General features: G+C 42.5%; 2 protein-coding genes across 3 annotated transcripts in view; one reads left to right on the top strand and one right to left on the bottom strand.

The window, feature by feature from the left end:
* Positions 1 to 6: 6 nt before the first annotated feature.
* On the bottom strand, positions 7 to 10,060 carry azi2 (5-azacytidine induced 2). Its single transcript, XM_031873742.1, is given in 9 exon segments — positions 7 to 686; positions 688 to 815; positions 3,480 to 3,604; positions 5,363 to 5,427; positions 5,788 to 5,921; positions 6,305 to 6,404; positions 6,652 to 6,768; positions 7,406 to 7,659; positions 9,921 to 10,060. Coding segments are annotated over 8 exon segments (1,203 nt in total). The 5' UTR covers positions 7,625 to 7,659; positions 9,921 to 10,060; the 3' UTR covers positions 7 to 371.
* Positions 9,281 to 12,802, top strand: part of LOC116397864 (RNA-binding motif, single-stranded-interacting protein 3-like) — a 152,968-nt gene continuing 149,446 nt past the window's right edge. For both annotated transcript variants that reach the window (XM_031873738.1, XM_031873739.1), the window contains exons 1-3: positions 9,281 to 10,056; positions 11,419 to 11,537; positions 11,994 to 12,088. In XM_031873738.1, coding sequence (XP_031729598.1) covers positions 11,489 to 11,537; positions 11,994 to 12,088 — 144 coding nt within the window. In that variant the 5' untranslated portion in view covers positions 9,281 to 10,056; positions 11,419 to 11,488. The remainder of the gene's footprint in view (positions 10,057 to 11,418; positions 11,538 to 11,993; positions 12,089 to 12,802) is intronic.

Here is a 12,802-nt window from a genome sequence, read left to right as displayed (position 1 = left end):
ACACACACACACACACACACACACACACACACACACACACACACACACACACACACACACACACACACACACTATTCTGGTGAGGGTCTCTCACCGCACGTTCCTCTGCGAAGTCCGATATGTTCTCCGAATGCGATGTGCGGAGGTGACGGAGTAATGGGTTTATCGAGTCTTTACCTCAAAAAAAAGGCCTCCTCTGGCCTCAATTAGTTCCCACAACCAGCAGGTCCAGTGCAGTCCAGCCAAGAGGAGTGGTCTTATCAACTTAAGGCAGGTTAGGTGGTAGCTATGTGGCAGGGTTGGAGAGTTCCGTTCATTCATTCGTTTATTTTTCCATCCAATTACGCACTCTTATTTAATCATCGTCCCTCTCAATAGGGCTTGGCCCACTCGGCGTTGGGAGGGCTCCTGGGGCTGCAGTTTCCAATTGAGGACGAGGAGTTGGACGCAGCGGAGTGTCCTTCCCAGAACATGGCGTCGCTGGGTTTGGGGGGGCTGGGGAAGGACCGCGAGCTGTCGTCCAGGGAAGCTTGGTTCAGGGGAGGCGGGGGCAGGACGACGGAGCAGGCGTCACCGCCGACCAGGGCCTCCCCTGAACAGCTCTGGGAGGGCCAGGGCCCATTGTACCAGCAGTCCTCCCTCAGACTGTCCGGCAGCAGGGGGCCCGACGGCCCGCCGGCGGGGGGGGCAGGGGCGGCCGGAGCACGAGGGGAGTGGGGGGGCGCTAGGGAGGCGAGGCGCTGACGCCCGGGGAAGTGCAGGGTTGTTTTTCTTTTCCACGTCGTCGAGACACTGGACTGGGCCTGTCGAGGCAGCTGGGGACGGAGAGAGAGAGGAGGGGGGGGGGGGGGAATAGAAGGGGGGGGGATAGAGGGGGAGAGGATAGAAGGGGAGAGGCGAAGTGAAGGATAGAGGGAGGATGAGAGCAAAAGACAAAAAGAGTCGTATAAATTGTTGCAAAAATGATATGCGAGAGCCTGCCAATTTTTGCATTGTATTTCCAAGAAATATATATATGTTGACAATTGGTCATGATAATATCATTAATACTTATTTCAGTGTCCTCATAAGGGGACATGGGGACACTACTTGACATAGTTCCTAACAGGGATCAGGTTGAGTATTTAAAACCTGTACATTGCCAAAAGTTGACACTGGGTGCTCAATCAGATTCCTGGTGTTTCTTTAACTTATATTTGAATCAGTAAATGTGGGATCAAAGAATATATTTGTGTTCAGTTTTATACAATATTTGATTTAGACAAAGTTATTGTATGGCTGAGAGGATAGCATGAAAAAGAAAAAAAAGCTTGTCACTACCTTAATATTTGGAATACAGTTCAATTTGAGTGCACTTCAACTGCAACTGTAGACACATTAATAGAGCACAAAAGATTATGGGCGTGATATAGTGAAGGGAAAAATCAAAGCATTGTATTCTTTATGTCAAAAGAGTTGGTAATTGGCATTAAGTGCTTACTTCAGTAGACATATTAGCATTATTAAAAGCTATCTGTCAGAAATGATTATCATTTACGTCTCAGCTTTCAGTTCATTTCTACTATTCAGTAGAAGTAGACAGGAAAAAAAAAAAAAGAAATCACACACTCGAGGGGGACATTCATAAGACTTCAAATGAGATTCATTTTACTCCATTTGTCTATGTAGAAGGGGATGAGAAGTGGTTTTTTTTCTTTTCTTTCTTTTAACGACATAATTTCTCTAAAATCCAGCTGGCAGCATAAATGAAACCATCTCGTCTTTCCTCCGGTAGCTGGAAAGTCTCCTTTTGTATTTGGCACCATGATCGCACCTCCGTACTGTCTTTACTTATTTACATGTGGATTAAACAGAGGCTCCTTAAGCAAGCCTTGTGATCCCTCACTAGACAACGGGCCTCAGCGTGTAACATAAAGAGAAGTGAGGTAAAATCAGGCTACATATTGTACAATAATAACAACTAGCTTTTCTTCACTAGAACTAATCAAACAAACAAACCTCGGTGCATAAACTAAGCCACACTTTTAATTCCGTACAAAGCATATCGATGCACAAATCAGATGTCCTAATATCACACGCATTGTTGCATTGCTATCAAATCATCATTTTGAGCGAATAATAAACTTAAAATAAGAGTATCTCCCCCCCCCCCCCCCCCCCCTCCGCCTCTCTTCATCCACACATCCTCTATCCATCCATCCCTCCCCGCTAGTCCTCCATGAGAGGGTCTCCTGAGTCTAGGATTTGAATAAAACTGATTCCAAAGGAGTAACATTAGAAGAATACAGATGCACAATATGATTGAACAAATACATAGCTCACGCTCACCCCCCCCGCTCATATCTCCCTTTATTTGCCACTCCTGCTTTCCTTATTTCTCCATCCGTCTCATCTAAGTTACAGGATTACCCTGTTATTCACTGGAATAAATAGGCCAAGATTTATTTTCCGGCTGTATTTCGTTCTAATTTTCACCTCCTAGTCTCCTCTTCTGACACTCCGAGGGAATCGACAACAGAGGTAATCTCTCCTGGAGTAGAATACATCGTCGCAGAGGGAGGGAGAGAGGCGGAACAGACTATTTCACGATGTCCTTGATCAAAGTGTTTGGAGTACTTTGATAATATCCACAGTCTTATCACACTCTTATACAAATTGTGACAAGGAGCAGCGGGAGAAATCGTCTCGGCAAGTAGTGCTTCTCCTCAGAAAAGCCTTCCCTGAACAGAAGAGAGGCAGTCGAAAACCCCTTTCTTTCCTTTCATGTTAGCCACATTAGTTCTTGTGTGGAGAAGCAAGGTTTGAATTCCAGCCACTATACTTGAAGTGAACTATATCGGACAATCGGGTTACAAGACACATTTGCAAATGTCACACTTGTCAGTATACTTATTTCACTCCTTCAGGTTGGCTATGAAAAACTCAGTGCGGTTATACGGAGTCTCTAAGTATAGTTATTAACTTCATATTTGTATCTGTTCACTCTCTGCTTATCAGTCAGTTTCCAGTCTCGTCCAGAACTACCTTTATGTCCCCTTCAAACTAAAAGCTTCTTCAAAAGTATTTCGGACTATGCGATGCTTATTTATTTTCCATTTTTGTGAGTTGTACAGATATCTTCTCTAGAGAGCTCATCAGGTTGGAATCGGACGTACAACAGGTCAAATGCAGGCATGGAAAAAGTACACATGACACTTGTATGTGCAAGACTTTTTGTTCAGAATGTTATAGTAAAACTGAGAAATTGCTATGAGGGTGTGTTGGGGCTACAGGATGCTCCCTATGCTGTACATACTGGAGCTGGGGAGGTGTGACAGAACAGAAGGGGAGCACAGAAAACGAGGTCATCGCATATACTGACACAAGCACAGAAATTAAGATTAAAAAAAAAATTCCATTCAAATAAAACAGCAACGAATGGCACAACCCTGAGTGTGCCCACATGCTTGTGTGTGTGTGTATGTGTGTGTGTGCCTCACCTTGTCTTGTCTCACTGATGAGTGGCTTGAGTTTTCTAATCAGGCCCGTTTGGTGCTTCAGCTCTGAGTGGAGACGAGTGACCTCATAACACAAGGCCTCGTACGGCTGCTGCATGCTCCTCTCCCTGCAGGAGGACAGAATGTTTATTTGACACGTCTTGTTTTAAGGATTTCTAGTTTTCTAGAGAGCCTGTGTGGTTATACATCTCCTGTGGTGAAGATTATAAGCAGTGTGACATACAGCATCTCATGGTTTCACTGGAGATCCATTCAAATATCAATGATGTTATTGTACTTACTCAAATAGGGAGACCTTTTGTGTGATTATCCTTTTCATTAAACTCAAGGAATGATTCATTTTGCATGTTTGTTGACATTCCAAGATGTAAAACTGGCCCATAACTTTAATTTGGTCAAGGGTGTCTAATCATAGAAGACTAATCTATTTAGTAAATTCCTTGTTTCTTTGTGATAACTGTAATTCTGCTTTATACTGCGTTTCTCTGCCGACACATTTAACACAGTCACCGACTGCCCTGATTTAAAGGCACAGATGCGTTTCACAGGTGTTGAGCGTTGTCATTTACCATAATGAAGGCCCACTTAGGCTATATGTCATTGCCTTGCAAAGGAAAAGCTATTCTTGACACTTACAGGATGATTGAGTTCAATGCTAAACCACCCAGTAGCATCGGCTGCAATGCAAACCAAAACAAGTGGAGGTATTTGAGGCAACACCTACAAACTGTCCAATCCACACCTTATGTAAAGTTGCAAAATCTCATCAACACTTAGCGTTAACTTCACACACCTGCCTGGAACAGCCCCCCCCCCCCCCCCCCAAAAAAAACATACTGTGAGGAAAAACTAAATGTTTTTGAGCTATATGAAAACTGCTGACACGTGAAACAATTACGATGCACCACAAATAGAATTTTCTTCATAAAATGCGAGGAGATGCTAATTTACTGGAGATTATCTTCACCGCAAAAGTCAGAGAATGGTAATTCCGTATGTCACAGACCTCGTTTACATCAAAACACTGGAGGGCGAATTTGAAGTATTTGTCATGGACACAAGTGTGCGGGGTTTAGCTGGCGTGATCACGACGTTCAGGTACTTCTGCGGTTCTCTGCACAACATAGGCTGTTTTGCTGAGTTAAAATGTATAAAGCTGCACCCTCCTCTAGTGGCCAAAGGGTGACATTACAACATCAGCCAATACCATGACATCACATCCCATGTATCACAATACACACATATCTTACCTGTGTTGACTATCACGCCATTCGTCCCAAACTTGCTTCTTGTGTCACTTCATGTAACTTTGTTACAAATGTTTACAGACTCATTGTGGCGTTTGAGCCAGAATACATGGCTAAATGATGCTTATACTCATTTGCTAGAAAGCAACTGAATTCATTTAAGGTTAGGTGTGACGTAAAACCCATCATCTCATGTCATATTTGTTGCATTTAAAGTTGAAAACATAGATTGTAAATGCCATCCATGTGTTGCATTTAGGTGCACATGAAAAAGCATTGCAGCAAGCTGTCAGAAACCAAACAACTAATCAAACATGAACATTTTGAGAAGGATAATGTGTGTTCTGGAGCTTCCAGCACTAAAAATCTTGATTGTTGACTTTGAGGTCTTTAAACTGGTTTGCTGCCTGAGAAGCAAATGTATTTAAAGTAAGAAAAACAATACTACACAACGTATTCTACTGATGGTTGCCTATGATGACGACAACCAACTTAAAGGATGATCATTTTATTTAGCACTGACACAGTGCTTACTCCCTTTGTAGTTTTCGTCACTGAAATCAGAGCCGGCCACTGAATTAGAAGCCACTCTTAAATGATGATCATGAAACACGTTACCTTGCATTAAGATTTGCATCACCGGTCTGGTCCAAGTCTGGTCCGTTAAGGCCACGGGGTTCCTCCTAAATCAGAGTAAAGTTATGCAAAATAGAGAGTGGAGGTGGTGTCTGAAGTTGTACTTAGTATTTTTGTGGCATTTATTGGACCATTCATTACGCAGCACTCCTCCGCTCCCATTCAACCCATACTCCCCCTTTCTGTTCTCTCCTTTGTCCTTCAGCAGTTATTATATAAATATATCTCTCAGTGTCACCCTGCCTCGCTCTGCCCTAACACCTCTCCTCCGCGCTTTTCCTCTGTTCTAGTAACGCCACATCTCTCCCAAGAGCAGCGCTGCTCTCTCCAGCCCCCCCCCCCCCTCCTCCTCCTCCTCCTCCTCCTCCTCCTCCTCCTCTCTGCTCCATCTTCCCACCTTCACTTACCCCACTTCTCTCCAGCAGTCTGCTGTTTTCCAGTGTCACCCTCTCCAGCTCCTCCTGCAGTTTGTGGATTTGTAGGTCAGTGCTGATACTGTCCACTTGCCAGTAGTCCTGAGAGCTGTTCAGGCTCTTCATCACTGGACACACACAATAACAAAAAAAAAAGGACGATTGAACTCGGAAATGTTAAGTGTTGATGTTTTTCCGTTCAGTATATTTGACACATCATTATGATTAAGATAGTGACTTTTTGCTGAATATTTATTACAATGAATCAGTCACTTGGTGAGAAAAGGTAATGCAGCTAAATATAGGGCAACACACTTTAGCATGTTCACCCCTGGTTCTACGTGTCATACTTCAGATTTTACACAGTAGCGTAGTATCGGATTTGCCTCACAGACCAACAAATGAATGTATAATATCATCTCACTTGAGTAAATAGATACTACGAGGAAGTATGAGTCTCTGCTTGGCCTCTATACAGAGAAGAGGGCAACCCTGTGTGCTCTACCTGTACCTTGGCTGGTCTCCATCTCCGTCCTCAGCTGAAGCAGCTCCAAATCTTTGGCCTGGAGCTGCTCCGTCAGCAACCTCTCACTCTCACTCTTCTCCCTTTTCTGACAGGGAAAGAGAGGAGACAGTGAGGAAGAGGGGGGGGGGGGGGGGAGAGAAGAAGGGAGAGTCAGCATTCATATCAATGAACCAAACTCTCTCTCTCTCTCTCTCTCTCTCTATCTATCTGCCCTGGACGAGATCTGTGCACATGTGCTGTATTCCTGTCTTCTCCTTAACAAAATACAACTTGATCTTTGTGTCAGGCTCTAGTCAGTTTGAGGTAAAATACAAATCCATCAGTAAACGCACCAGTTTGTTAAGCTCCAACTGCAGGTCCTCCTTCTCTATATAGATACCTCGGTAAGCGCTGAAGGCCTTGTTCACGTACTGAGGACCCTCTGATGGAGGAGCCTCTGGCCTGAAGAGCTACAGTGGAGAGAGATAAGATACAAAGAGGAGAGAGAGATCGATTTCATTCAATTCACATATCTGTGGTAGGAGGCTACTTTCCTTCCACCACATTCTATCTTGATGGGCCGAATGCTGCACCAGATAAGACTGACAACTTTTAGAGAGACACTTTTAGAGAGGCAACTCTGTCCACATGTTGTGCAGCAATTTCACTTTAGCCTACCATCTGTATTAGGACTCTTCCTGTTTAAATAGCTCTCTCTGTATTGTACTCGATCCTTTTTTCTTTTTTCTCCCAAATTTCAGGAGCCTCCAACACATTGTGTGGCAATACCATACTTTCCCTGTTTTTAGACAGAGCAGATGTATTTCTCATTGTTTTACAGCTTTGACTATAGGCCAACAATATTAATGATGCTGGCGTGCACACTCTTCCAGAGGCAAATATTTTGCGGTTGAATCTGCTGACTTCTTCTAAACTTTCTCTGAGCATGTTGTGTTTGTCCTGGAAAATAAAAAAATATATTTTTTAAACCTTGCTCTCTGGCTTTTAAGCCACCTGGATGAGCAGTATACGCCTTTTACTTCATTCTCCTCACGCTATTATCTACTTGCCGTTCTCACACCATCACCTCTCCATTTACATCTGTACCTTATCCTCCAGCTGCTTAACCCTCTTCCTCAGCAGTGTATTCTCTCGCTCTGTGTCTCTCAGCCTCTTCTTGATGTCCTCATAGGCCGTGACCAGGGCAAAGTGGGACGCGACGGATTCATCGCCAGCACACACCGACATAGGACTCTCGCCGGCAGCGGTGTAGGCCGTCTCATATTTAAGGATGCAAATGTCATCATCCACTGCCAGGGGCTCCATGCCTGCACAGGCCTACTCTGTAGCAGATAGAAGACCTGCGGATGACATGAAGGTATAGTGTCATTTTCACAGTGATGATGAATCGGTTTGTTATTGGTAAAAGAGACCACAAAATGAATGAATTAAAAGAAGTACAATTTGGTTTGACAACTTGATTTAGCACCGACTATCATAAAACATTGGTGAAGCCTTACACCCCCGCCCGACCTCTTCGCTCTGCTGCCTCGGGGCGATTGGTTGCCCCGTCGCTCAGAGGTCCCTACGGCCGATCGACCCGGTCGCGGCTGTTTTGCAGGCTGAAAACTCACCTCTTCAAGAAGGCCTACCCTTAGCCTTCCGCTTAGCACTTACTTAGCATCTATTGTATTCATACTAGCTTATTGCACTTATTGTATTCATATTAGTTTGTGGCACTTATTGCATTCGTTTGTTTCTGCACTGTACGTTGGCTCTGGTTTATGCTATTAGATGCTTGTTTGAAGAAAGTAGATGCACTTATGACTTCTGGTGACTAGTAGTTCTCTCGAAAACCCATTGAATGCACTTATTGTAAGTCGCTTTGGATAAAAGCGTCTGCTAAATGACTGTAATGTAATGTAATGTATTGCCGTGTGATTACAATACATTGGTTTGTTAAGTAGTTTTGTCACTAGTTTCTGCACATTATGTGTATTAGCTGGCCATTGCCGTGTTTTGTACTACATATCCCACGGATCATTCTGCAAGACAACAGCGTCCCATTGCTGTAACTTTGTTCAGTTGATGACATTTGCTGTAGGAAATGTACAATGCATCACTTCCTGTGTGCAACAGACATTTGAAGTATTTAGAACAAATAAAAAAAGAAATCAGATTAGATTGAACATGATTTGTCAGAAGAAACTGGTTTGTTGTCACAGTATATTAAAAACCAAAGCTGTGTGTCTGTGACACACACATTTAATGAAGTTTAAAAGGGATGTAAACAAGAAGTCAAGCTCATGCTTCAAGCTTAAGCAAAGGCAACTGTGACTAATAGGCAGAGTTCAACTTAAAATTGATAGGGTTTACAAATTGAAAATCTTATATTTAAAGTTGTCATAATCTTAAAGGACCTAGTTAATGCAGTTGTATTACTGGCTCTTCAAATGTTTGTTTGACACATGTGTTGTGTTTCATCATTACTTCCTCCTCACTACACTGATTCAGAAAAGGCCTCAACCAGCTTCAGGCCTCATATGGAAGAACTCAGCGTCGTCATCATCACATCATCAGGTCCACCTTACAATAACATATCTTTCTTGTGCAAAGGTGATTCCACCCTCTGTGTGCGGTCCATACAGCTGTTGTATAGCAAAATTGTCAGCTTAGCAATTTGAGATATCTGTGACATTTGCATACATACAAAAACGACTTTTCGAAAGTTTGAAATACAAATGATAAACTTTGATTGGACACAGTTACAGAGGAGAAAAGAGAGACTCACAGTGACCCGTTGTTACAAACCACTGACACAGATCAAGTGACTCTCAGCAACAATGAAAGAAGTCCAGCCAAAATACCTGAAACATACTAGACATACCGTCTCCTAAAACCAAGGAGAAGCCCACCCCCTCCTTGATACTTTGTGTTTGGAGTAAGTTAGCTCGGCAGGAGAGACAGTGCAGCTAACGCTGGTCGATGATGTCAGCATGCAATGATGCAGCAAACACTGGGGAGCCAAGTTTTTAACAGTGAAGGCCGAGTGTTTTCCAAAAGTAAGTTCCACGAGGATGACCGGACATGCTCCAAGATCCACGCCATGGCTACGAACCAAGACGAACACAAACGCAGAACCACCGACTTTTAAGAGGACGACTTCAGACAATGGTATGAAATCGAAAGTCAACGTGCAACCAAAACACGAACAGGAACGTCATTGCGATAGCCTTCCCTCGATAAAATATAAGAGCTAACGGCTAACAGGGAGATGCCAGCAGCGAAGATACCTTATTTCGTTCAAGGAGGCATTGAAAAGCAGCCGTAATTAGGATGTAAACAATCAATGACTCGTTTGTATACGATGCTAACACACCGTTAGCTTCCGTTAGCTCTGTTGACAACCGACAAAACACATTGACAGCCAGTTCTAAAATAGGTTTCAGTGTGAATAACACAACGCAGACGATCACATGGAGATGAATACAATGAGTATCAATAGATTACAAGGATTGATCTGTTGATGATAACAGTTAGCTAACGTTAGCTCTTGGCTAACGTCTTGTGGCGAGGTGAAGCAAAAGCAGTCGATTATTTTTCACTCTCGACTCCCACTAACCGTATTAGATGCTCTCCTCAATTACGTGACGGCGGACCACACAGGATGATCATCTATTCTTGGAAAAAGAAGACCTGTTTCTCGGAGGAAAACAAAGAGACGAAGCTGGACTCTCGCACCGTGTCAGAACTGACAGGTGAGGAAACAAAAACTTCCGGGAGTCACTTGACTGCTAAAGTCCTTTCAAAATAAACGCACGATGTAAATAGAAGTGAGTAATAATACCACTCGTGGCGTACTGGTTTGAGCACGGTGAGGAGGAAGATGTATTAACGCAGTTTGGTTGAACAACATGTGAAAGAGGAGGAAGTTCTGCTGGATTTAAAAAACTGTTCAGAAAGATTCAGTGATTTGACTGAAAGAAACACTGTTCAGAGTGACGCTCGTGTTGAAAACACCGTTAAAATAAAAAATAAAAAAAATAAAAAATTAAAGAGATGTAAAGAACTGTCTTGAACAAGTTATGTACAGTTCATTAACGTTACAGCAAAAGTTGCCCCTTAACGTGCTAGCTGAAGTTAATTGTGCAGTTGACTGATGACGTTACAATGTTAGCTAACGTTAACACACTTTGTCAGTATTTGCTCACTTGCTAAGCTAAGCTAAGCTAAGGTAAGGTGACTTCAGCTGACACTGCTCAAATATAACTTGTTTATTTCTCATTGGCAGATAAACTATAGAAATTAATCGTATTTTCTGTCGCAGTTATTGAGCTGGTTAGTTAGGTATAGCAATGTAACGATAGCTAGCTAGCTAACGTTACCTGTTAATCGCCAAAGCATTGTGAGTTGTTAGCTAGTCACTTTATATTTGTAATTTAATACAAATATATAACCATAACCAGCCCTTCACTGTGATGACTTATAGTCAATGGTAGAGGCCGAGTCATTAGCCAAGCAGCCCATCTTGACTGCTAACATTAACATGTCTGATTACTGAGAAATAAGAGATGATGAAATAGTTTGGGAATTGTAAACCTGTGCAACCCTTTGTTTTTTTAATCATGAATTCCAACAGGAAGAATGCCATACAGATATTAAATGACCAAACATAGCTATACTAGTTGATCAACCTGTAATATTAACTATTTTAAATATTCATGTGGATCTTTGGGAATCTGTGTTGAGGAAGTGAGAAAGAAACATGAGTGTGGCATTTACCAGCAGACAGTGATTGTGTTGGGCAGAACATTAAAGTGTATGTACAGTATATGTGTTTGTAAAAAAATCTCACTCTTAGCCAACATGTCTAATTAATTTAAGGGTTTTAATGGTGTCATTCAAACAATCATATGTCTAAGAGCAAGCAACAAACAATACTAAAGTTCACATGCTCTCATAAAGTACAACTTGTTTTCATGATATCTAATGTTGGTCTTACTCTACTGTGTTTTTTGGGAGTGTGTCACCTATAATCACTGTTTTTAAAATGTAAATTTTTTCTGCATTCATCGGTTTGCCAAATAATTCCTAAATGTGCTACATTAATTACTTTAAAGGGCTTAGGAGTCAAACGTGAAATACAAACCCTGTGCTTTGGTTGTGGAGGAAGCTGCAAAGATCGGTGACATGACCTGTGAAGAGGAGCCCAAGATCTGCATCTTAAAGACTCGTGAGTGTAAGTCCACCACTTGCACATGTCACCTCAATAGATAATATGTTTTTACTCACTTCCCTTTGACTGTGGCACACTACTTTTGCTTTGCTCTTACTCTTTCGGAGAGTAAAAATGCTTTCCATTACAGTATAAAGCTGTTCTTTCATTTCTTTCCAGATAGGCTATGATTGATTCATAAATAATTAATTAATTTCCTTTCTGGAGTTCAGTGTACTGTAGTGGTCAGGCTTAAAAATACGTAACGTTTCCAACCATTAGTTTGTGAGTCCTCTAAGTTTGTCCCGTCTTGTAAAATAGATTTTCTTTCTCTAAAGGATACCTGTCCCTCTAAACCTTTTTAATGCCCACATGTGTTATATTCAACCCAACCCTTCAGGTATAAGGCAACAAGCAATACAATTAGCATATCGCATAGTAGAGGTGGGGACTACTACTGTTTTTGTCCTGTCATTGCAGTGTTGTCTAAGGCTCGGTTGCTGATGTATGACATAGAGGAACTGCTGGACTGGTGTACATCAACAGGCCCCTCCAACCAGAGACGATGCAGAATGGTACGTGCAGAGGTGCGGGTGCAAATCCTCAGACAAACCTCATGGAACCATGTGACCATGACCATGACCACACTATTTCCCTTTATCAAGTAGTTTAATTCGTCTAACCTTAACCGTTGCCTTAAATTCAGCCTTTGTGGAGTATGCATTGGCCATGTGGCTCCATGAGGTCTGTCCCCCTTCTTGTTTTTCCGTCTTTGTTCTTTCCCCCGCTGATACTGCAGCTCTTATGTTATGGGTCGACCAGAGAGGTCTATTTGTTTAATTGATCTCATCCTGTCTTTAAAGGACACAATGAGGCAGATAGGACTATTACGTTCACTCAATACTGAGGTCACAAGTGGTCAGGCTACATGAGTTCCATACAGTTGCATAGCAACACCGTTAATTTGCCTCTCAGCTGCAGCCTGAGGTGCGAACTGAATTGCCGTCAATGTAGTTTTCAGCTGACACACGTTAGAAGCTACTTAACTATTTTACCATTTAATTGTAAGCCGAGCCTCTCAGCTTCTTTTACATGGTTTTCCATCAAAGTGATCAAGGGACAAACGGCTTTAAACATTAAATCCTCCTGACCTATTTCTTGGAAGTACCAGAGGAGGCAACAAATCAAACCTTTTTCCAAAACCTTTGGTCAGAAAGAAATGCCTTCAGTGTGCGGCGTTTTGATTTAGGAGCTTTTGTTTCAGTCAGTTGCTTTACAGCAGCCCCCCC

The sequence above is a fragment of the Anarrhichthys ocellatus genome, unplaced genomic scaffold (genome assembly GCF_004355925.1).
Source record: "Anarrhichthys ocellatus isolate YVR2014 unplaced genomic scaffold, GSC_Weel_1.0 scaffold74, whole genome shotgun sequence".
NCBI lineage: Eukaryota > Metazoa > Chordata > Actinopteri > Perciformes > Anarhichadidae > Anarrhichthys > Anarrhichthys ocellatus.
Note: the sequence above shows the minus strand (reverse complement) of the source record. Positions and strands in the feature narration are given on the sequence as shown.